At 44.8% G+C, this 27,154-nt stretch overlaps 1 protein-coding gene across 2 annotated transcripts; it reads left to right on the top strand.

The window, feature by feature from the left end:
* Positions 1–26,353, top strand: MAP2K7 (mitogen-activated protein kinase kinase 7). 2 transcript variants are annotated; one of them, XM_030197152.1, is made up of 12 exons: positions 1–142; positions 8,603–8,650; positions 13,856–14,000; positions 14,597–14,663; positions 17,157–17,270; positions 18,485–18,604; positions 20,806–20,913; positions 21,579–21,758; positions 22,259–22,339; positions 22,435–22,577; positions 22,954–22,999; positions 23,517–26,353. In XM_030197152.1, exons 1-12 carry the CDS (start codon positions 19–21, stop codon positions 23,652–23,654), a joined length of 1,314 nt encoding a protein of 437 aa, XP_030053012.1. In that variant the 5' UTR covers positions 1–18; the 3' UTR covers positions 23,655–26,353. The 2 variants fall into 2 exon arrangements, with proteins under 2 accessions (XP_030053012.1, XP_030053013.1); XM_030197153.1 differs by lacking the exon at positions 8,603–8,650.
* The last annotated feature ends 801 nt before the right edge of the window (positions 26,354–27,154 follow it).

The raw sequence follows: 27,154 nt of genomic DNA on the forward strand, positions 1-27,154 counted from the left end.
TGCTTGACGGGCAGCAAGATGGCGGCGTCCTCGCTGGAGCAGAAACTCTCTCGCCTGGAGGCGAAGCTGAAGCAGGAGAACCGCGAGGCCCGGCGCAGGATCGACCTGAACCTGGAGATCAGCCCGCAGCGACCCCGGCCCAGTAAGGAAGGAGGAGCCGGGAGGCCCCGGGCCTGAGGGTGGGGGAGGGGAGAAAAGGAACGTTGTGGAGGTTTATTTACTTCCTGTCCTGATGTTCTGGGGCGACATTTACAGCGCATAACCCTCCAATCCATTCAAGGAGTCGCAGTGTTTTCTTCTCCCACCCCAATGATGTGGTCTAAAGAGCTGCCAAGGCCCCCCAGGTCCAGGAGGGAGACGCTTTGGGCCGGTGCTGGTTCTGAACTTTCATTGCAGAGCAGTGTGGGAATCTGACTGTATCGGGGGGGGGGGGGGGCTTGGCTTACGTTCTCCTCTCTGGAACCGGGGAACTTGGCAGCACTGGGGACTGGGCTCCTTGTAGTCCTACAACTGACTGATTTAATTCCTCTCTCCCCTCTCTCTTCCTCATTTCAAAAGTTTCAAATAGGTGATTTAAATATTTTTTGCTGAAATACAGGCCATTTGATAGATGGCTTCTGGCCATAGGTCTGTCTAATTGTCAGAAAGAATAACATGTAGTAGGCCTGTCAAATATGAAACCCTTACCAACTGTTTGAAGATTAGGGGGTCTATGTTGCCCTGCAGTCTAAAAAATTTTGTTCACCCTGATATATATGGGAGTAGTGGAAGAAGAGCGATACTAACTTTAACCTGTCTGTTGGGTACAAATAAAACTGAAAAGTGAGGTGTAGCTTGAATAATCAGGTGGGAATTGCCTTTTACTTTTGGAGTAGCAGCGTTTAGTCTTTTGGTTTTTCTTTAATTGTCAACCAGTATGTCTGTGTTTCAAGAGTCAATGGCTGTCATAAAGCTGATTTGATCTTTGGGTAGTAGAAGATGCCTGGAGCCATCAGGAGTCTCCTTGTGAAAGCTGATCTCTTGCAAGTGAGAGCTTTCCCCCTTGTTAGATCTTGTCAGCTTGATCGTAGTGGTGCATACGATGGAGTATTGGCACTGAATGTCCCTTGAGAAGGAAGGATAGCTGTGTTTGACAGAATGAGAGAGCTGTAACCAAAATCAGTGCTCTCTCTGCATTTAAAATCTAGCTTGTGAGAAGATGATCCTGATTTTCATGGATAAGTGTGGTAATCCATGTGTAGCAGAAACCTAATTTAAAAAGCACTCCTTTCTGCTACAATTAGAGTGTTGTGGCATGTTGGTATTACAGAGGTTTTTTTTTTTTAGATTTTCTTAATTGTGAAAATGAAAGATGTTTGTTAAAGCATAAAACAAATTAACAAGGTTTAAAGGCATCATTGAGCAGTTTTTGAAATCTAACTGAAAACTCATTATTACACATCATCAGAGATGCCTTAAGTATTTTTTTAACCTGATTTAATCTTTTATGAAATTTGTAAGAGGCGTCATACTTTTCTAGTCTCAAGTTTTATATTGAAAAGTCTGTTCATGCCTCTTAAGTCTGTAATTATGAACTGAAAAGTGTTTGACTTAAATTTTGAAATAAGGTTTTATATCCAGTGGTGAAATTGCAAGATGTATACTGATGTTTACTTTTGTCTATAATCCTGAGGGTTGGGTTTTTGTCCAGGTTTACTAATCTTATAGGCCCTGATGTGTCTATAATAAGGCGCACACCAATAATTGAGTTGTACACTAAAAAAGAGCATCATAACATGTTTAATTTGTTTTTTTTACAATCAAACAAAAACTGGTAAAACCAGAATTTGAAAAGTGGTTACTGTACAGTTTGTGTGTTCCACTTGTATTTTTGATAGAGTGCTATTCACATTTGTAAATATTTTTTTCACGTATATACAACCTTTGTTATGTATTCTGTGGGCGTTCATATCTTTTCTCCTCACCCCTATCCGAAGTATAACCACCTGAGATGTTGATCTGAACTTTCGTTTTGTTTTGTGCTAGGCTTCCTTAAATACCACCTTATGCAATACCACTTTAATCCTTATGTCGAAAACGATCTTTCTATAATTGATGACCTAACATATGTTACAATCCAATCTACCACTCAGGAATCTATATGCAATACCATAATGTATTATTCTTTACCGTGTATGTACGCACCTTAATGCAATATCATTTGTAATTCTGTTAACCGGAAATGGCAATCGCCATTACGGCAAATGTAAGCCACATTGAGCCTGCAAATTGGTGGGAAAATGTGGGATACAAATGCTATAAAAATAAATAAATAAAATAAAGTAGGGGAAGATGAATGGAGAGGAAATTCAAGGACAGGGAGTCAGGATGTGAACTGCAGCCAGGAATATATAGAGGAAACGTGATAAAATTATTTCTTTTTGAAAGGATGGTTGATTCCTGGAACAGCACACTGATAGAGGTTGCAGCAACCAAAACTGGCAGAATCTGAAAGTGCTGGGGAGAGGCACAGAGCAGGGAAGTAAGTTAAAAATATGAAAGAAAGGGATACAGTATGGACACATTCATAGAAGTGGGGAGGGTAGGAGCAGGCTTGAGAGATCAGGGAGGAAACTTGATGATGGGTTATGGTTATAGTCATTTGTGTATCCAACTACTTAGGTAGTAGATGTTTATGTTTACAGAAAGAGAGCACCACAGTGTGATAGTCTAGGCCAGTGGTTCGTTATTTGCTGTTTCATGGTATATTGGGGGGGGGGGGGGGGGGGATAGGTAAAATGAAAGAGAACGGTAATCAAGAGGGGAGAAAAAGACACAAGCTGAGATTATAGCTAGTGGTTGATTGTAGTGTATTGTAGCTAGTGGTTGATTGAGCTTTATTCATTTATATGTTTTTGTTCCTGGGGCATGGAGTCAGCACTGTAGCATCAGGAGTCTGCCTTTCAGCAAAACCAAAGTATGTACTGATCTTTGGTCAGGCCATGAAAGTACGTAGTTTCATTTCTTAATATAGAAAGTTAGAGAAGGAGGGGTCATGGGCAGGGAAATAGAAACACAATTACTGTACATGATAGAAAGGTAGCGATCAAGTCCAGGCAGTGAAGACGTAAGCAGTCCAATGTCTCATTCTTCTACCCTGTGCATCATGGACAGGTCGAACACTAACAGGAACCATAGTAAGCCTTCTCAAAAAAGTAAGTTTTAAGATCTGATTTAAACTTCTTCTAATTTAATTCTAATCTACGGTTACATGGTAAACTAGTCAAAATAGTTGGAATCAAGAACAAATACAGTCTATCATGTACACTTGGAAAATCTCTGATGCAGGTGGGAGTATAGTCAACAGACTGCTGAGTAAGAATGAAGGGAATGATATGTATATGAAATCCAAATTTTTGAAGTATTCAGGGATGCCTTGATTAATATGTATTGCGTTCATAGTCAAGATTTTAAACCAAACTCTCTAAGACACAGGCAGCTGATTAATAGAGGCATCGCACTCCATATGGTAATTTTGATAACTGTATTCTGTCTGGTCCATGAATGCTTCGGAGAAGCTAGTTTGATACCATTCAGAAGTGAATTACAGTAGTACAGTTTAGAAAGTACTAAAGCACGGGCAAGTACTGGCATGTCTTTCTGGTGCAAGGATGGCCAAAGTTCACTAATACACCGAAGAGAGAGAGAGAGCACAATTTCACAATACAAGAATTCTGATGATTAAAGGTTAACATATTATCCAAAAGGACACTAACAATAAGAGTGATGTATCATATCGTGATAGAAATGTTCAAAATGATAGGCAAAAAATTAGGAATGTTAACCCTCTGACTCCCCTCTCTGTAATTCTGGGAATTGGGTGAGTTTGGGGCCCATATTCTGTGGAACACAGTAGGGAAGAGAGGTCTTAGAATTCTGTCTTCAAAGGGCCAGTGTTCCAGAGAGGACCTCTGTTATCACCAGAGGGAATATCATTAACTGACAGCAGGAATTGTCCCAGCTCTGGGAATAATTTACATTAAGGCCTGATCATTTTATTATACCCATTTATCAAAAAGCTTATGATATGTTTTTGAACAGCAGCATTGATTTTTTTTTTTTTGTTACATTTGTACCCCGCGCTTTCCCACTCATGGCAGGCTCAATGCGGCTTACAGATTGTATACAGGTACTTATTTGTACCTGGGGCAATGGAGGGTTAAGTGACTTGCTCAGAGTCACAAGGAGCTGCCTGTGCCTGAAGTGGGAATCGAACTCAGTTCCTCAGTTCCCCAGGACCAAAGTCCTCCACCCTAACCACTAGGCCACTCCTCCACTCCACTTTCTTAAAACATGACTGATCTGGTTTGTGATTATGTTAAAATAAAAAAGCCGCAGTACCCCCTTTGCAAAAACTAACCAAGGAGAAACAACCAGAGAAGTACCAACTAAGGGATATTTATTAAAAATCACATTAAAAAAACATACAGTCCATAGAGATCTATAAAATCCATAAAAAATGTAATATCAAGACTTGACACAGTCCTGTGTTTCCCTCAGGAGTCCCAGCTTCAACCGGACTTGTAAATTCCTTGTACTGTTTAGCAACTGATACAGCGCCATCAAATAGCCAATCATAATATAGGCTGTGGCAGCAAAATGACACCAACTGCTGAAAGTAACAAGCTGATGTATAAATTGAGCGCTTTGTTTTAGCACAAAAAAACAAAAACCACAGTACAAGGGATTTATAAGTCCAACTGAAGCTGAGACTCCTGAGGCAGGCACACTGAAACGCAGGACTTTGTTGAGTCTTGATATTACATTTTTTTATGGATTAGATCTCTATGGACTGTATATTTTTATATGATTTTTAATAAATATCCTTTGGTTGGTACTTCTCTTGTCGTTCTGTTCTTTCTCATGACTATGTTGTTACCTTTTCTAGTCTTAATCCTAGAATAGTGGGTCCGAGGCATGTCCTGGCAGAGCTCCAGTTAGTTGGTTTTCAGGAAATCCACAATGATAATGCATTTAAGTTTCTCATACTTATCCACAATGAATAATCATGAGATTATCTTGAAAACCTACCTGTAGTGGTGGACAGACTTAGGAACCAGTTTCTAGAAATAAAATTGAGATGTAGCTTTCTATTTCTCAGCAAAATCTCCAGTGGAGCCACCTAGCTATAAGCTCTTTTTATCATGCTGTTGTAAATGAGATCCCTGAGGAGACATTGTCTGTCTGAAACTTTCTCTCCTGCGGTTACTGTGAAAACAAATGGGGATGTTGCAGCACTGATATTAATCAGATTCCAGGTTTAATATCTCGGTGAATTCTGTACAAATAGCTGGTGAGCAGACTTGTGGCATGCCATGAGAAAAAGGTATACAGTGACTTTTAACTCTTAAAAAATGACACGCATGAAGTCATGTCTTTTAAGGATCTCGGTCAAATGGGGCTAGTAGGATATGTACGTCCCATTTTCATGGAATGTGGTTTGGGGATATTTATAGTGAACAGGGCAGAAAGGAAGAGAGGTTTTAGCAAGATGGGCCAGGGGAAGGGAGAAATAGCAGCATATTTGAGAGGAAAGCTGTACTGATGTTTTTGGGGATGTCTTTAGGGACCACTTTTAGTGTGAGTACGGGGGCGTATGAATGTGGTAGCAGGTTTGTGTCGTAGCCACAGATGCTGTTAGGTTCCTGGCAGTCGCTGGTCAAACTTGTCTCCAAAAGACACCCGAGATGTGACTTGGGTTTGCTTCTAGGAAGTTCTGTGTAGACAGTTTCTGTTGAAACGGAGACCGGTACTTGGATAGTTCAAGTGAGAGCCATTGCACTTGACCCAGGACTACACAAGTGATCTCTGGTCACAGGTGATAGGTGTAAAGGAAGGAGCTCATCTTTCTGCTTAATTTTGTTTACTTTTACTGACATTTGTGTAGCTTGGATGATTTTCAGGGTTGTCTTGGTTTCATACAGCATTGCATACCACTTCTCCAAAATCATTTCTTTGAGGTTGAATTTCCTTTTGGCAGTCATCATTGTAGATTCGATTGTGTGAGAGCAGAGATGTTGCTTAAACCAAGAGATGTTAATATCCAGAGACAGATGGGTAACAGATGACACTGGGCACTTTAAGAGTGCATTTCCTGCATTTCATGACTACCTCTGTCCTCCCAGCTGAACAGAGCCTGACAGTGCGGTTGCTGGCCAGTGATCCTGGTTTTTATGGGATGGTTGAGGTCATAGTTACACTTGTGACCTCTTTTACTTCCTGGCTTTGCACTGTGTTAATACTGTTGATGTGTTTATGGACCAAACCAAACTCCAAACTTGTCATTCAGTTTGCTGCGTGTAGAATTGGGATCCAAGCAGTGAGTGAAGGTAGACAGGAGAACCAGGTTTAGAACTGAAAAAGATCTCATTTCTCACCTGTTGGTGCTGAGAGCAATTGCTTATGTGCAAGCTATAAAAACCCAAAAGAAACCAGCAATTCCTCCCACCCCACCGAGTAGTATTTTTAGGTGTTCCAGTGGTTCTTTCGTAGTAGTGTAACGTTATCTAAAACAACCCGGGTGGCTGCATCACCTTTTCTGCTTTATCAGTGCTTTGACTGAGCCAAGATCAATAGTCCACAGCTGGCTTGGCCACTGTTTGGAAAGCAGGATACTGGGCTGGAAGAACCATTGGTCTGACTCAGTATAGCTACTCTTATGTATGTTCTTAAGGATAAACAATTTGGGCACTTTTAGAAGATTGGGGGTGTAGGCCAGCGTGTCCTAAACATCATTAAATACTAGTAAAAGAGGCCCGTTTCCGAAAGAAATGAAACGGGCACTAGCAAGGTTCCATGCCCCCCCCCCCCCACCTCCCTCCCTCTCTCTCTCTCCTCTGAGTTCCAGGCACCCCTCCCCTTCGAGTTCCAGGACGCCCTTCCCTCCCCTTTGAGTTCCAGGACGCCCCTCCCTCTCCGAGTTCCAGACCCCCATGCCTCCCTCCCTCTCTCTCTGTCCCCTCTGAGTGCACGCATGACCTGTCCTCCGGCAGCCCCTCGCCTTTCTGTGTGCCGGCTGTAATTTAAAAATTCTTACCTCGGGGTCCGGCGTCAGCAGTGAAGGCGAGCAGCGCTTCAGACTACCTTCCCAAGTGTCTCAGCTCTGCCTCTGGTCCCGCCCTTCCGGAAACAAGAAATGAGGGCAGGACCAGAGGCAGAGCTGAGACGCATGGGAAGGCAGTCTGAAGTGCCGCTCACCTTCACTGCAGACGCCGGACCCCGAGGTAAGAATTTTTAAATTACAGCCAGCACGCAGGAAGGTGAGGGGCTGCCGGAGGACAGGTCGTGCTTGCACTCGGAGAGAGAGGGAGGGAGGTGTGGGGCCGTGGAACTCTGAGGAGAGGGGGAGCGCGGAACTCTGAGGGGAGGGAGGGAGGGACGTCCTGCAACTCGGAGGGGAGGGGGCCTGTAACTCGGAGGGGAGGAGAGGGAAGGAGGTAGGTAGGTGGGCATGGAACTCTGAGGGGAGGAGAGAGAAGGAGGTAGATAGGGGGGCATGGAACTCGGAGGAGAGGGGGGCGATTCTGTACTCACCTCCGCTGGCTTCCCTTCCCTCTCACTGATCCGCCCTCTGACATCATCGCCAGGGCAGACCAGTGTTACGAACCCAGGCATCCAGACGGAGGTGCAAATTATTATATGGGATGGGCCCATTTTTACCACTCAAAAATTATACCCTTTTACTTAAGTCACGGTAGGCCTACCGTGTACTAAAGGAGCAGTGCCACAGGATGCGCTGAGGTGTCCCACATAGCACACGCTAATCCTGCAGTAGAAAATATATTTTTTAATTTTCAGCGCAGGAGGCATGCCCATGGGTGGAGAGTAGTCATGCCTGCGTTAATCAGGTAGTGGCCACACGCCTAATGGAGAAATTAGCACGTGGCCATTACAAAGAAACTATATGGAAAGGTGGCCATTTTACCGCTGTGCTGAAAGTGGCTGCAGCAGGTGGAAAACCCATGTGCTGACAACTACGTCAGCCACTTTTTAGTGTGGCTTGGCAAAAGGACCCCTAAATGTTGACCAGAACAAAATAGAGCTCATTCCTCCTACTCTCCCAAAGCGAGGAATTAGTGGTTGCGACATCAGAAGCTGGTTCAGGATGCAGGGGATGCGGCATGTAGATTTCTCTCGGGCCTCAAGCTGATTGCACCTCCTTTGCAGGTTGAAGTAGAAATCCGGAGGGGAGGGAGCCGGTGGTGTCCTGTTAACTCCATCCATTGTTTCGAGACCCAGAGTATTGGGTGTGTGCTTGGGATTGCAGGGAGTGAATGTATTTAGGAAGTGGGGGCTGGGGAGTAAGATGAGTTTTCCTCAGATGCTTCAGCATCCCGTCCATCCTTTTCTCTCATTCCCCTCATCTACCCTCTTTTGACTCTCTCCATATTCATCTTCTCCCTTCATCCCCCCTCGCCCTTCCCCCTCTGTCCTGGTAATATGATTTAAAATCTTGGATTTTTAATTTTTTTTACAATGCAGAGGTTTACGTTGTGATTTATCCTGTGTTTTCTTTTTGTTTTGTTTTTTGTTTGTTGTTTTTTTCTTTCTTTTCTCAATCCAGTTATTGTGATCACTCTAAGCCCTGCTCCCGCTCCATCTCAACGAGCAGGTACCAGAATATTTTTCATTTTTTTTATATATATTTTTTTTAAATCCTTGCTGCTTGCATTTCTGCTTCACCCAGCGCTTCCCTCAATGCATAGCCTCACCATGTGTGTATGCTTTTCTATTCCTCTTGCTTCTCCAAACCTACCACCATCACTCTCAAACGTCTTGTGTTATCCATGTCGGGGAGCTGTCTAACCACAAGAGTCAGCTTACCATACGAGTTAGGAATGTCTAAAATGTTACTCTTTTTTTTTTTTTTTAATGGAGAATTTTTCTTATTCCCTTCCCCCCCCCCCCCCCCCCCCCCCCCCAATCCCCTCAGCCTCTTCCAAGCAGGAACATGGGGTTGGTGAGGGTCATTGACACCTGTTGACTTTCAGTGGATCTGATTTGGTTCCTACTGTTTATGATGTCACAGGGAACCTCATGTCCTGATCTGTGTTTGGAAATGAGTTGTTGCTGGCTCCCTAGGATGCAACCTCAAGAGGACAGTTTCAGTTTCGTAATTCTATCTGTTGATTGCACGCTTGACAAACTTTTCCTCAGTAGGGCTTTTGACGTGGCTCCAGCCTGGCTCTTCCAGACTTTGTGTGTTTGGTTGATCACCAGTTCCTCCTGTGTTTTGGCATAGTGGAAGTTCTGGGTTGAGCAGCAGGAATGTGATGATTTGAGCTACATGCAGATTCCCCACCCCTTTCTGAGTTTCCAAGGCACCTCATGGTATAGTGTGTTCAAGAAGACAAGAATAAAAAAAGAGTACATCGAAATATTACATCAAAATCCAGTTGTTGTTTTTTTGTTGGGGATCCTAAGTCCTCCTGAGGTCAGAAGCACGTTTTCTGCTGTATTTCACCAGACTTCCAGTTACATGGCATGTCTCTGTGTAGGAATCCCTTGAAATCCTGTCCTTATAGAAAGAATAGGTAGGACATTCCTGGACTCCCCTGCTTATCTGCTGCTTCAGGTAGGTGAAGTTGCTGCTTTCTCGCCATGTCTTTCTGGCTAAATTCTCTTAAAGTGCAATGCTGAAGGATTCTTCTCTTAGTTTTGTAGTAGAAAAGGGTGCCACATTCCCAAACTTCGGGGTACTCAACAGGAGACGGCTGCCACGTGAAACTGGTGTCCTGATTTATATTAGTGCATAAAAATACCTGCTGTCATCTCCTTTAATGGTTGAGGCTTGTAATAAATGCCTGTACCTGTACTGAATCTGTTGTGTCTTCTCACGCTCGCAGGGGTTTCCAGTATGCAATTCTCCTTTCCTTGCTGTGAACCGTTCTTTAGGTCTGGAGACTATCTTCCATGCCTCACCACCAGATCACGAAACTAGCTAGAATCCTCTGACAGCTTGCTTTTGCTGGAGATTTGTTCAGGCCCGGTCTCCTGTGGAACTTCAGACTCTAAGATCTGGACATTTGATAATTTCTTTCTCCAAGAGCAGAGGGCAGTTGGACTACTTCCAAATATCCCGAGGTGACTAGAAGGCCGACAGCTTTTTCACCTGCCACATTTCTGGAATTGAACCCCACAGGATTCTAAGGACCTTTTTGGGCAGGAGGGGGACAGTGGATTCCTTATTAGAAGTAAGAGGAAAGGACACACAGCATTGACTGCTTCCTCTAACAGCAATCATGACATAGGATAGTCCAAGTAAAACCTAAGGATGAGTGATTGATAGATGAGATAAACTAGTACAACAGACATTCTTTATTTCTATAAGAGTGAGCTGGAAAAGGTCTGTCATCTTCTAGTTGACTGTAAAGTTGCGATGGCAGAAAATTATTATACATCAAGGCACGATAAGACAGCACGTGTCATCTGTGACTCAAGGAGAATTATGGAGAATGAAGAGGTTATGATCGCCTGGGACATCCCCATTTCAAAAGATAAAAATCTGGATGCTGGACATAGTGGTAAAAGAGAAAAAACACCAGAACAGCTTTAATCATAGAGGTATCTGTGAATCGCTCAGGGAGAGAGAAAGAAGGTCCTTAAGTACTGAGAAATGTAGTCCAAGACTTGGAACAAGACAGAAGGAAGCAGAAATATTTCCCATCATTTTGAATGCCACAAGCCTAATTAAAAGGAATTTCTAAGAACAGCTGAATAAATGTTCTCTTGGGTTTCCACAGTTGGTATCATGATTGTTGTGTTTGTCCTGGTCTTGCTGCATCTGAATAAACTGAACCGACATTTCAGGCATCATTCTGTGGTTTTCTTCAGGGTATGCTGCAAGGTCTGCAGTTTTTTTTTGTAGTGGGTTCTCAAACCTGATTGGGTTGAGGTTTCATGTGGGTAGTTTCCTAAGGAAGGCAATTTGGTAGAAAATTCCTGCCAAAAGTCAAATTGGTGACCAACAAGCTTTCCCACAGAAATCTCCTGCCTTCCTGAGGAATCTACGCACCTTAAACCCCAAGCAATCAGGTTTCAGAACCCACTGTATAAAGACAAACTGCAGACGTCCCAGCACACCCTGAAGAAAGCCACAGTGTGATGGCTGAAACCTCTGTTCCATTTTCTTGAAAGCAGCAGTTCCGGACAACCGCAACAGTCAATGTCTAGATAAGCTGCCTAGACATGAAACATCTTATGAACTCTAGATGGAAGCTCTCTTTAACATGATGCATGTATCAAAGGGAGCTTGAGCCATAATGTTGAGATCATACTCCACATAACCCTGGCTTGGGAGTGAGATTCGTTAACTGTTGTGATATACACAAAACTAACCTATTTGGAAACATTATCCCCAATTGCAGCAATACGCAGATTCAAGAAGAGGAATCGCATTGAAAACCGACCGGTGTTGAGAATCTAGTCTTCTATATTGTCTTTCCTATAAGGCTTTCTAAACATGGTTCCCAGACATTTCAGGGAGGCGAAATGGAGGAGCCTGTAGGGTAGCTGTGGAGGAAGATGTGGCCAGGTTTTCAGGCTAAAAGCACTAGATGCCTCCATACAATGTGAAGTTTGCCATGGAGACCTGCAAGGAGATTCTCTCCTTCCTCCCACCCCCACACAGTGGTAAAGAGGTGTGTCGGGTCGTTGACTCTGAAAGCATTGTGCTCAAAAGGGAAATGGGACTTGATATACTGCCTTTCTGAGGTTTTGCAACTACATTCACAGCAGTTTACATATATTCAGGTACCAGGGGCAATGGAGGGTTAAGTGGCTTGCCCAGAGTCACAAGGAGCTTCAGTGGGAATCGAACTCAGTTCCCCAGGATCAAAGTCCACTGCACTAACCACTAGGCTACTCCTCCACTCCAAGGGCTGGTCTTGTAGCTTCTACATCCAGTTGCAGAGATTCACATCTTACCATACTTACAGTCACTGTCTTAAGGTCGATATTGGTGCTGACTACTAGTATTACCACTATAAACCTGCAAATGGGAAGTTTGGGGTGCTGTTGAGATAAATCTCAATGGAAACTTCTTTTTTTGTCACAGTAGACTGTAACCTATTTCATCTGCCCTCTTGCTCAGTTTTCTGATTGGGCTGTGTTAACTCTATCCCCCACCCCTCCCTACCCCTGTCCTCCCTTTTTTTTTTAATTATTTTATTTTAACGTGAAATCTTTGATCATATGCTGGAGAGGCTGAAATCTTGCTGCAGCATGGTACCTCGAATGGTGGTTCGACACTGTCTGTCCGGGCCGCTAGGTGCATGAACAAGCGTTTGGCTAAAACAGTAGCATGCAGGCTTTAGACTGATCAGAACCAGCGCATGGCTCTTATATATACGTCTATGTAAAGACCAGGGTGGGAGTTTAACAGATCCGTAAGCAATCCTAGACTGTCTCCTGGTGGATAGCTCCACAGACCAGCGGTGATTAAAAGGTTGCTGAGCTGCTAGAGGCCTGATAGAAAATGGGAGGGAACGGTGATGACGAAGAGCAGAAGGTGAGTGGTTCATCCCTCTCTGCAGACACATGAGCAGAGGCTGCTGCCATTATGAAATGGCCCTGGACTGCAGCATTTTTTGGATCACCCTTATTTTTTTTTCTCCAGGTGATCTGGGTTTCCTGAAAGCTGTCCTCTAGTCTCGAGCCCCCTGTAGCAGTAATCTTGCTTGCCTACCCCCCCCCCCCCCCCCTTCACCTGCCAGTCATCAGTTTGCTGGTTACAGGGGTTAATCTCTGAACAGTGTTCCATTCACATAGTCTAATAGTATTTTTCTTCTGTTTTTCAGTGATGATTCTAGTGAGTATAATCTCTGGTCAGTGGTCCCTCCTGTTCACGAAAGGTTTCAACTTGGGGGACATGAAATACTTGAGATGGTTATACTATCTGAAAACTGTTAATCAGCCTGTCCTTGCTAATGGGAAATCTTGTCTGCCCACTGACTGTGAAAAAGGGCCACTGTTCATTCACACCCAGGGGGATACCTGTGGCAGTGCGTCCTTCCACGCAGCATGGGTCTAACACAGGCTAGGACGATTTTGGATTTTGCCTTAATTGCCCTCCAGAATCTGTCTGTCTGTTTTTTGGACCCCTTGCCATTGTGTCGCTCAGTTGCACTGGAGCTCAGCAAAGATGAAGACAGAGGGCCACAACATGGCGCGAGGGTAGGGTGCAGTGGGACCAGTGCCAGCTCTTGGCTGTGCATAGATGAGAGATCCTTGCACAGAGGTTGGTTTTAAGTGTGGCCAGCCCTGGTTCTAGAGAGCCTCACATGGGTCTGTCTTTCCAGATGCCCATAGCGAAAATTAAGAACATTTGCATTGATTTCAACAAAGGTAATTTGTCCAATCCATCTCTGTCCAGACTCATTTATAGTTTTGGCCTGATCCCTTCACAGGCCCAGCTGGCTTTCCCATGGTTTAAACCTGCCCCCCCCCCCCCCCCATACACACACACACACACACACACACACACACGTAGTGTGTTAAAAGATTAGCCTTAGCATACACTAAATGGGCACAATTAACCAGAGCCTGATATTCAGCAAAACTCAGAAACTTACTGTTGCATGTATTTTCCAACTAACAAGAAAACTTCTCTATATGGTTTGATAAGTTTCATGCACTGCCCATGATTGGAGCGTAATACTTTAATGCTGATGGGCTTGAACATGGGCTGGGGATAGTGGGGAGGAGGAGGGGCAGCACAGTTTGGCTGCATTTTGCAAGGTGTGGTGGCTGATATATTTTTCCCTGTTGGACCTTTTGTATCTGTGGGGTTTTTTTTTTCTTTTGTCATCTTTCATAGCATTGCAGCTTCCATTGGTCAGTGATGGCGGGAGCCGATTGCCATCCTCAGAGAACTCTTCCCAGCACCACACGCACCAGCCTCGCCCCCGAAACATGCTCAGTCTACCCCAGCCGTCGTCCTTGATGCAGAGAAGCATGGAGAGGTAAAGCTGTGACATAGATGAGGGGGTGGGAGGTGTGTGTTGGGTGGGTGGAACCAGGGAACTGCCACTCCCTAGAAGATGACAGCTGCCATCATCTGCTGCAGAGAGATTTGGCATGAGCAGAGACGGTGTTGGGGAAATGTAAAAGGCAACTAGTGCTTCTTGCCCCAGCTTAGCCCATTCCACATGCTTTTCTTTATGGAAGGGGCAGCGTAATATGGGTCCTTTTGCCCCTCTCAACACTCATTTTGTGGGTATGCTTTCCAAAGGTTTGAACAAACCTGAGCATGAGAGTACAAGGCCCTAAACTTGTGTTTTTGGAGATCACTAGGCAGTCGTATTTTCAGGATATCCCCAATATGCACAAGAGAGATTTGCATGCCTACTACTTTCATTATTTGCCGATCTCTCTCGTGTATATTCGTTAGGCATATACTGAAAAGCCGACTGGCTAGTGATCCCCCCACCCCCAGGACAGCTTTGAGAACCACTGCTGTAAACACCTTCTAATTTTTCAGTGATTTGTGGTACTGGGGCTGGGAAGAATCTCTGGTTTTTCTCCTCTGATGTTTTTCCTCTTCTTTTTTTCTCTGTAGTATAGAGATAGACCAGAAGTTACAGGAAATCATGAAGCAGACGGGTTACCTCACTATCGGAGGGCAGGTATGTGGTGGGGGGGGGGGGGGGGGAGTTATCACAAGAACTTGACTTAATGGCTTCTGTTCAGAACCACCTTGCCTTGGATTGTCCACCCAAAGCAGCTAACTCTGGATTCCTTAGCGTCCCTCCGGACCGGCCCAGGATTGGACTGATGGGTTGTGTACGCCTTCTAGCAGGTGGAGACCTGGGCCGGTTCGGAGGGACTAAAGGAAAGCAAATTAGCAGGTAAGGTCTAATTTCTCCTTTCTGATGCAAGCTTCGGGTAAAGGGGCTGTCCCCTATGTAAGGCTGCATTTGGCTTTTTCATCTCAAAGAAGGCAGTATGATCCACATATACCAAAGTGAGCAGAGAATCCACAGTAATAAGCCTTTTTGCAGTCCAGATTCAGGTTCACAGCAGGACAAAACACATTTGTGGAGATTTGCAGTAGACTGCAAACACCGCAGCCCCTAGTGCTAGAAGCAGGGCTGCCGAGAGGGGGGGGGGGGGGGGGGGGCAGGGGGGACAAAATTCCCCGGGCCTGGGCCTCCAAGGGGGGCTCAGCACTGGGGTCAGGCCACTGGTGCTGCAGTTCCCGGTCTCACCTGCCTGCCTTCTCGGCTCCGGGCCCCCTGCATTTGAAGCGACAGTCACAGATCGCCTCCCTTCGAGCCTTCCTTCCCTGTGTCCCGCCCTCGCGGAAACCGGAAGTTACATCATACGAGGGTGGGACACAGGGAGGGGAGGCCAGAAGAGAGGCGATCTGCTACCTCCGCCTTGAATGCAGGGGGCCCAGAGCTGTGGAGGCAGGCAGGTGAGACCGCGGACTGCAGCGGCGGGGGGAGCGACGGGGCGGAGGCAGGGCGGCCTTGCCCCTGGCCCGGCGTAGTCTCTCAGCGGCCCTGGCTAGAAGATGCCAGTACCCTGCTGAGAGCAGACCTGGGCTAGCATGTCATGGATAATATCATGGCCATGCCATTGGGATATTCAACAGCCTCTGACTGTGATGGGCTGCAGCATAGCTATAGAAAGCTGAGAAAACCTCGCATAAAATGTGACCTGTACTAAAATAGTTAGTGGTCAAATATTTATTTATTGGGATTTATTAACCGCTGTTATGAAGAGGGTCACTCAAGGTGGTGTACAATAGGTACAGTGTAAAATAAAACTTATAATTGTGTTAACAGCATAACAATAGTAAACTAACCAAGAATAAATGAGGTAAACTTTGAAAGCAGTAAATTGAAACCTAATAATAGAACTACCGTGAAACAGTATCAAAAATATATACACATTTAACAGCACCGGAATACAATGTTAGCATAATATTAATGATACCCTAATAAGCATGCATTAAAGATTTTCTACAATACTGTATATAGGGCACGCCCAAAGGAAGCTGAACAGGAAGAGACTAAAAAAAAGCAAGCCCTTCTGACAAAGGAAAAACACTTTAGAGTTCAGTTTATCTCTTTTATAATAATGCTAGAATCTGTTAGAGTAAATAAATGGTTACAATAAAAATTCTTTTATCCCAGTATTACAGATAATTGAATTACTATTGTATATCACTCCAAATTTCAGTATAAAATAAAATCTCTCTCTGTGTTTTTCCTTCAAAAGCTGTCAGACTACTGAAGCTTAATTTTGTCCAATCACTTAATGCCTTATATTTTCTCTCTTACTTATCTGGTATTCTTCAACTCTGACCTCTAAGGTCACCTTCACATAATTCTGTTTCTTTGGTATTTTTCTCAAATATTCATCATTTGCTCTTTGTAATCTCTTTACCTATCACTCATTTTGGTCCTTCACTGAAAATGGCTCTGTTTCAAACAGACTCTGAATTAACACAGACAGACACTTATTAAAGTTTATGGCCCATTACTAGGGCAAAGCAAGCCTGTCTATGGTCTGTGAGAAAGCCAAGACACAAGTTAGCTAATTGCCCTACTAGATCCCACCCCCCCCCCCCCCCAAAAAAAAAAAAAGGAATGTTATACAAAGCTGACTGATTTGAAAAACCAAACAGCTCTATACAGTACGGTTACCGTATAGCTGAGGAACCAAGAGCACATATATGATGGGAACAAGATGTGTGGTACAGAGTCAGTTGGGACAATTTGGTGGTTAGCTAAACTCAAGGCAAGTTCTTTGTATAGTTAAGCAAGAGATAAGGAACTGATCTAAGTTTACAGTGTGTGTAGCAAACTAGTCCAGGTGCAGAATGAATGAATGAATCTTAATGTAGCCCCTTAATGAAAAATAATCTGGATGTATTTAGCAGTATTGGGTTAACGCACTTTCCAGTTCTGGAATCTGGGCTATTCATGATGGAATGCCAAGAAGCCCAAATGGAAAAGAGATTTTCACTTGCAGTCTTGCCAGTTCCCTAACGCAGCTATGTGCCCTGTCCTTATTTTTAAAATATTTTTCAGACTGGAATGGGAAGGGAGGGTTCTTTTGCTTGAATTGTCCCAGGAGTTGTGGCTGATCTCATATGCGCTTCTCCACAGCGGCACCAAGCGGAGATCAGTGACCTTGAAAACCTCGGGGAGATCGGCAGCGGCACGTGTGGGCAGGTCTGGAAGATGAGGTTCAAGAAAACAGGCCATGTCATCGCCGTGAAGGTGAGAAGAGCACGTACGGGGAGGGGAGGGCTCATTACAGAACATCTGCCAAGCTACTGTGGGATGTGACTGGCCGTGACGTCAACAGTGATGTCACATGTAGCATGATCCAGTCTGATTCCCTTCCAGGTGATGAGGTTCTGAACACAGCTACTCGGGGGCAGGGGGGAGACCTTAGTCTTTGAGGGATAAAATCTTTTCAGTAACTGATGCTTTAGGGTGATAGATTGTGTTTAGTGGAGGATTACGTTTTGCTGTTAGTAAGACGTGGTTCTACAGAGGCGAGTGAATAGCAGACGTTAACTTGTATACATTCAGTCCCTGCAGTGTTGCTGAGCATGTTTTTCTTGCCTTAAACAGGAAACTAACTTTTGTATTAGGGAATGGGTGGTCAGTTTTCTGTCTGTGGGTTTGTCACCTTTTATCACTTTTGTAATCAGAAAAACATTCCACTTGCAAAAGCTTCCAGCCTGTGTTCAGAAAGATATACAGCCAGCTCTAGGAAAGATGATTTTAGTGGCACAGTTCAGGCCCAGGCTACAAGAAAACCCCCAGAAGGGGAGAAATAGCAGTGGTCTAATTATATGACTTGTAGGTCAATAGGGGAACTATTTCCCTTCCCAGGAAGCTTATCCAGGACGATCCTTTACCTTGCTGTGTCTTAGACCCTGGTGGTGATGCTCAAGTTTTCCCTTTCAGCCTGACCCCTCTTGATGCTATTTTTTTTTTTTGGATGGCAGAAAACACTCCTGTACTGGAAGCAATTCTCCCATCCGCCTCTGATTAAGAGGCTTCAGGGTGTCTTTTGCCAAAGTTTATTAAAGCTGTGTCTCGCTAGCCAGATACCAAACGAGAGTAGGCGAGCACATGTCTCTCAGTATGAGACCACAGGTCACAGTGCTTTTTTTTTTTCTTTACAGCCCCTGCACTCTGGAATACCTGCCCTCTAACCATTTGCAGTAAACTCGCCTTAAAACGTTTCAACAAGCATACACAACCTGATTTTGGGCAGATCTTGGTTGCGCAGTTCACGTACCCCTTTCTGTGGAAAGTGCGATAGAAATGGTTTTTCTTTCTTTCTCTGAATACATAGTCTGTGCACTGCTTTGCCCTGATGTGTCAGCTAAACTTCTATAGCAAGTTCTGAATAAGTAAATAAAAATGGTGTTTCACTATGCAGATTTTAAACAGTCTCTTTTCTTGCTTTTCTGTAGCAAATGCGTCGCTCAGGGAACAAGGAGGAGAACAAGCGGATCCTGATGGACCTCGACGTGGTGCTGAAGAGCCACGACTGCCCTTACATTGTACAGTGTTTTGGCACCTTCATCACAAACGTAAGGCACACTTTGGACTTTGTGGGGCAGGGACACCAGGTACCGGACTGATAGGAATTCTCCAGAGCCGCTGTTTGGATCTGAGTTCCAGTGAATGCCATAAGAAACCCTAGGTTTGTTTCTGGAATTTGAACTGGAGTGATTCAGAGGTAGCGCTTGGAGAAGGATGCTGGGGGTCGTCCAGACCCTTAACGGAGCATAAGGGATTGTGTGTTCATGGGAGGAGGCAGCTGGAGGTAGAAAGGTTTCTGCCAGGGATTCATTCATGAGAGTTGAGCGCAGAGGCGTAGCCAGACACCCAATTTTGGGTGGGCCTGTACCCAAGATGGGTGGGCAGAAGAACCCCGCCCCGTCCCACAGGTGATTTGGTCTCTCCTTCTCTCGCCTGCAGGCCATATTGTCTCTGAAACATCCCCCATCTCCCGCATAACATTCAAATAGCAGATTTTCACCGGCAGCAAGCAGGAACTAATGCACACTGCTAATGCTGGGCCCACAGCCTTCCCACTGATGCAACTTCCTGTTTCCGCCTAGGCAGGAATACGTCAGAGGGAAGGCTGTGGGGGCCAGTGCAAGCAGTATGCATCAGTTGCTGCAGGCGAAGATCTGCTATTTACAAGGTATGCCAGGAGGGACAGTTGTTGAGAGTTTTCAGCTGGTGGGGCTTGGGAATCCCTGCCGGCCATATCATAGGTGTGTTGCTACTAGGTGGGCCTGTTCCAAAGTGGGTGGGCCTGGGACCACCCGGGCCCACCCTTGGCTACGCCACTGGTTGAGCGGTTCTTTATGTAGTTACTTTTGTTCATGAAACACTGTCTTATGCCCCCTCCCCCAAAGGCTTAAAATTGCCCCCACAGAAGAACTGTAAAGGCACCAGAGGGTGTATGTTGCTTTTATAATGATCATAGCTTTTTAGATAATATCTCATACATTGAGCAGGGTGAAAACAGAATTTCTCTTATTAGAAAATTGTGAGGGAATAGGGATATCCATTCGTTCTGCTGATTTTAAATTGAAATGGACTGAGAATACCAGGGGTTCAGGTAAATAGGCAGTTGTCTGTGGAGCGTCAGGTAAGTAATCAATCTTTCTTTCACTGTTAAGGAAGCTAATAATAGGAAATATTTTGAAAATTGTATCTTGAAGCTAGCTACTTGTTCAGTCGCTGATTCTTTCAAACTTGGATTTCTGTACTAAGGAATTCTTAAACTGCAAACAATCCAAAATTTAGTGGCCAAATGGATTTTTTTTCAGCACCCAAATCTGAGCAACTCACTCCATTGCTTTCAGGTCACACTGGCTGCAAATTAGGATTTGTAAATGTTACATGGCTTCACTCCACAGTATATAAGCGCTCTGGCATCATTACTACTCTCCAAAATCAATTATTGATTCATTCAGCCTGCCATACAAATGATTAAAGGAATGGGGGGGGTGGGGGGGTTAAACATGTTTGATTTGGAGGGGTTTGTGGTTTTTTTTTACATGGTATTATTTGATATACTGCATTCTGTTAAACGTATCGGTGTGGTTTACGGGATAAGAAATAAATCCAAACAGATGATAGACAAAGTTCACGTGACAAAGTACAACTTCCAAATGTAATTAAAAAAAAAAAGCTAATACAAATGTTAAATGGAAACAGGAGGAATGGGAAGTGATGTTTTACCTGTAACATGAAATTACAGAGAAATAAAAGGGAAATACGGTAGTAAAATTAAATAAAACTAAAATTATAATTTATAAAAACCCGATTTCACCAATTAGAGATACAAAATTATCCATATGCCTGAATAAACAACCATCAATCTAAATTTACAATATGATGATGCTTTATGTAATTTTCCACCTTTTTGAAGGTCGGACATAGGCAATAGACAATTCCAGCAGTAAAAATATTCCAGTGTCATTATGCTGTTTACAGTGTCCAGATGTTTTAACGTGTATGGCTCTTTGAGCAGGGACCTTCTCTCTTTGTTAAATTGTACAGCGCTGCGTAACCCTAGTAGCGCTCTAGAAATGTTAAGTAGTATGGGGGGGGTAAGTAGAGGTAGAAGATTTGGAGAGTAACAGGTGAAGTTAGATCCCTGTACACAAGTAACAAGCTGTGAGTGACTTATGGGGACTGCTATTTGGGTGGTGGGGGTTCAGAAAGCATAGTCTTATCGCGGGTCTCTGAGGTGTTGCCTTGTCTTCCACAGACAGATGTGTTCATCGCCATGGAGCTTATGGGCACGTGCGCTGAGAAGCTGAAGAAGCGTATTCAGGGCCCCATTCCGGAGAGCATTCTGGGCAAAATGACTGTAGCGGTGAGTCTGCTTTTTCTCTGTTCACTGTTGAAAGCGGATTAAACTCCCTGACCTGTCAAGGTCTCCCAGTAAAAGGAAAGGAATACGATCTACACATTTAAGGAGGGGGGTTTTGTGCCTTGGTGTCTGTTGTTCTCAATCCAGGTTTTTGTTATCCACGATGAATATGCAATGAGACAGATTTGCATGTACTGTCTCTTTGATACGCAGATCTCTCTTATGTATATTCCTTGTGGATACCCTGAGGCAACGGGAGATAAAGCGATATGGAAAGTGGGCCCGGTACGCTGATGTGCTTGGATTTCAGCAAGGCCATGTCTCCAGATCAGTTCTTCCCGTGTTGTAGATTATGAGAGCACCAAGCTTGAACCAGTAGAGCAAAGGAAAGATCTTCTCGCAGATGGTGTCCAAAAAAGTCTTTTATTAAAAAGTTCTTCTAAAACATAAAGGGAGACCCGGCACGACTCGTGTTTCGGCCTAAACGGCCTGCATCAATGGTCTAGGAAAATATCATTCTATACGTATTCCTAGATTAATCGTCGCATGGCAAAATCATGCAAAGGTTCCTCCCAAAGATAAAAACTTCAAAACCAAAATATAGTGAGCTATGCAATTTGCCTTCCATTTGAAGTAGATCATCTCCTGCTGTTTTGTTGTCTTCTCAGATTGTCAAGGCACTCTTTTACCTGAAAGAGAAACATGGTGTTATTCACCGAGATGTAAAACCATCCAACATCCTTCTGGACGAGAGGGGCCAGATCAAACTGTGCGACTTTGGCATCAGCGGGAGGCTGGTGGACTCCAAGGCGAAGACTCGCAGCGCAGGCTGCGCCGCATATATGGCGGTGAGGAGGAGGGAGGGAGGTCAGGCTGGGAAGGGGGAGGGGTGCTGGTAAGTGAAGATCACAAAGTGATTCATTTAACAGGGGACTTCCTCTAAGGTCCCTCAGCTTCTAGTTTCCTGGTCTCCTAGATTTTACCTCCTCAGCATCGGCTGAATCCAGCAGTAGGTTCTGATTGGATATGATAACAGGTTTCGCGTTTGGATTTACCAGTGAAATAGCAAGGAGACCTAGTGCATGAGTGCTAAAAGCAGCCAGTGTTTATGCTGTTTAATCTTTTGCCTTTGTGGATTCCTTGTCCTCTGAGCTTCCTCCTCACATCCTTCTAGTTCTGCTGTTTAACTCATCTCTGGTTGTTATCTTACGTACACCGCTTGGGTTTTCTCCCTCACAGTCCAAGACAGAACACTTTCTTTAAAACCCAGATAGCATGATCCTTAGTTGAGCGCAGTCTCCTTCCTCATGCTGAATTTGCTGATTTCTCAATTCTTCTCTTCCTGTAGCCGGAAAGGATAGACCCCCCTGACCCGACAAAACCAGATTATGACATCCGAGCAGATGTATGGAGTTTGGGCATCTCGCTGGTAAGGCCTGCTGTTCTGGTTATGTGAATGCTTAGATCCATCCTTCAGCTTGTGTTCTGTAACCCTTACCCTCCTGTTAATTGCTTATCTTCCAGGTGGAACTAGCCACTGGTCACTTTCCTTACAAGAACTGTAAAACAGACTTTGAGGTGCTCACCAAGGTACTACAGGAAGACCCGCCTCTCCTCCCAAATAACATGGAATTCTCCGTGCACTTTCAGTCCTTCGTGAAAGACTGGTGAGTACCCGTGATGTCTAGGATAACATTGGACCTGGAGGGATCAAGTCCTTTACAGGCCGTGATGTTGCATGACAGAAATTATTCAGAGATGTGCTTTTGCGTCCACAGGTTCATTAGATGAAGACCTACCTTCCGTCACTTGCTTCCTCTTCACGTTCTGGGGTTTCTTGTTTTGATTTTTGCCTTTTACCTGTTAGCGGATCGAATTTGTACCTGGTACGCTGAGATCTTGGTTCTGATTGACCTGCAGATCTCAGAGTGTCATAAGGCATAAATGTAGGCAGTGTGAGGTTTGAGTGTTCGGGCAAAATCACAATTACAAAGTGGGATATTAAAGAATCTTGTTTTGTTTTTGTTTTTTTGCTTTCTCCAGCCTTACTAAAGATCACAGGAAGAGACCAAAGTACAACAAATTACTTGTAAGTATGTCTTGGAGAGGTCTTAGATCTCTGAAAGATGAGGAGGCAGGGAGGGGGTAGAGGCACAGACAATTACTGGGCGGAGGGTGTCTGTATCTCTTGTGGATAGATTGTCAGTATCTAATAATAGTGAGGCTGGTTTTCTGTACCTCCTGGCAAAGTGGTGGAGAATCCTGTGTGTAGAGAAATGTGATTTTTGGGCTCTTGGAGGACCTGGGCTTTTAAGTACCTCTCTGGTTGCTCAATGGGACGAGGTAATTTAGGGAGAAAAGCTGAAAGGCAGTGCAGCAACACTGTTAAAACTTAAGTACGTTGCCGCGCTGTGCCTTCTCCCTTGTATTGTTGGGTTTGCAGGAGCTGCTCTGGCAGGATTTGTTATTGGCTTTCTAAGAGCACCTCCTTATTTTAAGGGCATGTATAATACGGTACCCCTAAATCATCTGTGGTTTTTGGATTGAATCCTCTAGTATCCCTGCCAGTCTGACCCACGGTGTGTCCGTGTGCTTCTCCCCTTCAGGAACACACCTTCATCAGGCATTATGAAACACTGGAAGTCGACGTGACCTCCTGGTTCAAGGACATTATGGCAAAGACGGAGTCTCCACGGACAAGCAGTATCCTCAGCCAGCATCACCTGCCTTTTTTCAGCAGGTAGCCCAGCGGCTCAGAGCCAGAGGAAACACCTCCCCCCAATTCCTCCTCCTCATTGCCCCAGGCACGACTGCCACATCTGGAAAATTGGCCCTTTTTATTTTTTTCGTCATCCTCTTCACACTATAGTAAGGGGAGTTCAAGACCATAGTCATTTCACCTCATCCTGCATCCTCGCTTCTGTACTGCTTCCCCTTCCAGTATTATCTCAACTTCTTTTCCAGATTGTGTGATGGCTTCTTTCTTTAACAACAACAACAAAAATTGTTTTAACTTTCCGTTAATGTTGGAGTCGTGCTGTCTCGTACATGGAGGCAAGTGGGGGGGGGGGGGGGGGGGGGGGGAAACAGCACCAGGAAGGAGGCAGTGAAAGAAGAGCATCCCGTTCTATCTCCAAGAAATGTATGCCTTGCTTGTCAGCATCGTTGGCCTTGAGGGGGCGGAGCCTGTCAGGAAATTGTCAAGAGGAAGGGGCGGGGCCTGTCAGGAAATTGTCAGGAGGAAGGGGCGGAGCCTGTGATAAACCTGGGTCCCCTGACTGTCGCCTCAGCAGCGCAGAATTTTTGGGGCTGCAACTCTTCCTTTCATCTGTCATCTTTTTCTCATCAGGGGGCTGATATAATGGACTGAAGCACTGTGAGCAGAGACACTGAGAGAGACAAAAAGGAAAACCCCTTTCTTATTTATTACATTTTTTTGTGAGGGGTGTTTTCCTTGAACTTTTGAGGGGGGTGATGTGCTGGTTTGAATTACACAGTTGCTGATTTTAGTCTTGTCGGGTGAGGGGGCATCTCTAACCTGGGGGATGCCCGTGTAGTTTTTTTTTTTCACCTATAACAGCAGTGGTAACGAGTTCTTCAGTATCGACTGTCCTCTTTCTTGTCTGTTCCTGCATTTTGGGGTTTGAATTTCTCCCTCCCCCACCCCCTCCTCAAAAAAGAAAAAAAAAACTATTTTTGTCTATAAAGCATATAAAGTTTATACTTTTGGGTGCTTTTGGGGTGCAGCAGCCTCCACCGCTGAGGTTTCGTATGCTTATGCTATAGGTTATGCTTATTAGGTAGGAAGGGGTGTTGCCGCATGGATTTCCACTGCCAAACGCACCCTGTGTCCATCGGAAGGGGCATAAAGCACCCCCCCTCCCTCCCCAAGGGCAGGTTAGCACCAGAAAAAGAATACGTTGATACTTTTGTCAGTCTGAGCAAAATGTTGCTGAGACGGAAGTGGTTTCACTGTTGAAAATTTCAGATGTTTTTTTTTTCTTCTTCACAGAAAGATGTTCATCAAAGGGGAGAGTTGGTTTGAAGAGTGTTCTTAAGACTCTTAAAAAGAAGAAGAAAAAAATCAACTTGCTTTGATTATCTCAGGGGTTTCTATTGTCTTTGTAGATGAACTGGCCTTTCTATAGCTTTCTGGAAGTTTTTATTTTTTGTTTTTGTTTTTTTTGTTACCAAAGTAATGTGGGCTGCTAATGCGATGGAAAATAGTGATTTGGCATTCTTAAGCGTCCTTTTATTTCCTCTTCTCTGCACTCCTGTAGCAGGCGAGAGGGTGGCTGGCATGTTAACCCACAGGGCTGCTTTCCCTTGCTTTGTTTTATAGTAAATTTTGGTGTCAGAAGTGCAGCCCAGCAGGGTGGGGAGGGGGAGTTTGCACTTTCAGCCCTGTTGGAATCAAGGCTGGGATCTGGTTGCCCGAGACTTTCCCTCCTTTGCATCCACTCGCAATTCACTCACCCGAGCCACGTTACGGACATCGGCCTCTCCCTGCATCCCTAGCGCTGGCGAGCTCAAGGCAAGGAAGACCTTGTCCGGGTCCCTGTGTCTGGGAGCAGCAGGTTAAGAGCATTTGACCACTGACCCAATCCATGGCCCTACCCATGAGCTTTGAATTGCATTTTCAGCTTTAAAATTTGAAATACATCTGAAAAAAATCAATTTCATATGTATTTCTTTTTCTACCTGACTCCCTCCTTTTTTCTGTCCTTGAGCAAATGAGTTAACCAGCCAGTCACAGACGGATCACGTTCTCTTTCCGCTTGAGTTCTAATCCCCTGCTCTGCTGACCTTGACAAGTCACTGTATGTTTGTGTCTTCTTTTTTAATCCCTGGCTTTCACTGACTCTGCATGTGACCTCGAGGCAAATCATTCTATCTCCTTGCACCTCAAACGCTAATCCTCTGCTCTGCCATAGTTGACCTTGGGTAGCTCATTTTATCTCTGGGCTGTAGCTGCAGTTTGCCTGCTTACCTGTTCCTTTTGAGCGTGATTAAGAAGTTAATTGCTAGCAGGATTAAAGCATGCCATCAACTGATTAAAAAAAAATAGCAGCTAGTTTTTAAGCTGACACTCAGGTGTGCATGTAAGAGTATTGGCTATGCATTGGGGATGGACTGTTCGCAGTGACATAGAAGAAGGTGGTGTTCCGATGTCTTGTATGTTACCAAACAAAAATGAGCAGAATTCTGATTCACCGATAGCACTCACTGTGTCAAAAGAATGTATGCCCTCTTTCTGAACTAGTGTGCTTTATCAGAAGCTCACAGAACTGCAAATGGCCAAAGAAAATGGAACATTTTCTGTCGGCATGGGCTGTAGTTTGAGGGGTGGGAGGGATGAGATTGGCCTTTTTTCCTGGGTCTCCTGCTTTAATGTAGTGGTACCAGCAAGCTTTGGCTCTTTCATGGAATCGAGGGACAGACAGGAAATGCAAGTAACCTGGTGCCTTGCTGGTGGGAAACCTGCAGAGCCATGTTTTAATCTGCAAATCGGGTCAGGCAAAGGGGTGTCTCTAGATGAGACAAGCGTTTCCTTACGAATGGCTACAGAGCTAGGGGATCCTATCGGCAGTTGATATGCACGGTTTCTTTTGCCATCTCATCGCATGTGGTTTGAGAGTACCGGGGGGGGGGGGGGGGGGGGGTGGAGAGGCACATTTAATTCTTTCCAAGAGAGGTTGCAGAGGGTGAGCGGTGGAAGGAGAAGGAAGCGGCAGTGATCCTGGACCTGCAGGAAGGAAGGTAGATGGCGATACTGGATTTATGGAAGGAGAGGGGCTGCAGGGAATGGTATGCTGGACTTTCTGGGAAGAGGGGACTTCAGGGAAAGGAAGTCCCATGTGTGTGTGGGGGGGGGGGGGGGGGGGGGGTTGCAGAGACCCCAGCAGTTCTAGCATCCCAACATAAAACTGTGGTCCAGCATGTAGGCCTTGCTGTAAGTCAGGAAGGAGGTGCATTGGTAGTGCTTTGTGTGTTAGGTTCTTGGTGGTGGAATAGCAGGGCTGAGGTACAATGGCAGACCCCATGTTAGAATGGCAGGAGGAAGCTGTAGGGTAGGAATGAGGTGCATTGGAACTGTGCACAGCCTATTGCAGTAATAGTACATATTACTGATAAGTGAAATGGAGGAAGTTTCCTCAGGTGATTCAATTTGTCAATTTTTCCCAGTGACTAGTGCTTGCAGAGGTTCTAGAAAGGTAACTGTGGACTCCCTGAAATTCTTCCT

This window comes from Microcaecilia unicolor, chromosome 3 (genome assembly GCF_901765095.1).
Source record: "Microcaecilia unicolor chromosome 3, aMicUni1.1, whole genome shotgun sequence".
In the NCBI taxonomy this organism is placed as follows: domain Eukaryota; kingdom Metazoa; phylum Chordata; class Amphibia; order Gymnophiona; family Siphonopidae; genus Microcaecilia; species Microcaecilia unicolor.

Excerpts from the sequence above, each read along its gene's own strand:
- MAP2K7 (XM_030197152.1), top strand. The coding sequence starts at position 19 with ATGGCGGCGTCCTCGCTGGAGCAGAAACTCTCTCGCCTGGAGGCGAAG. Across the intron at positions 14,664-17,156 it reads ACCTCACTATCGGAGGGCAG|CGGCACCAAGCGGAGATCAG; the intron begins GTATGTGGTGGG and ends GCTTCTCCACAG. Across the intron at positions 21,759-22,258 it reads GCTGCGCCGCATATATGGCG|CCGGAAAGGATAGACCCCCC; the intron begins GTGAGGAGGAGG and ends CTCTTCCTGTAG.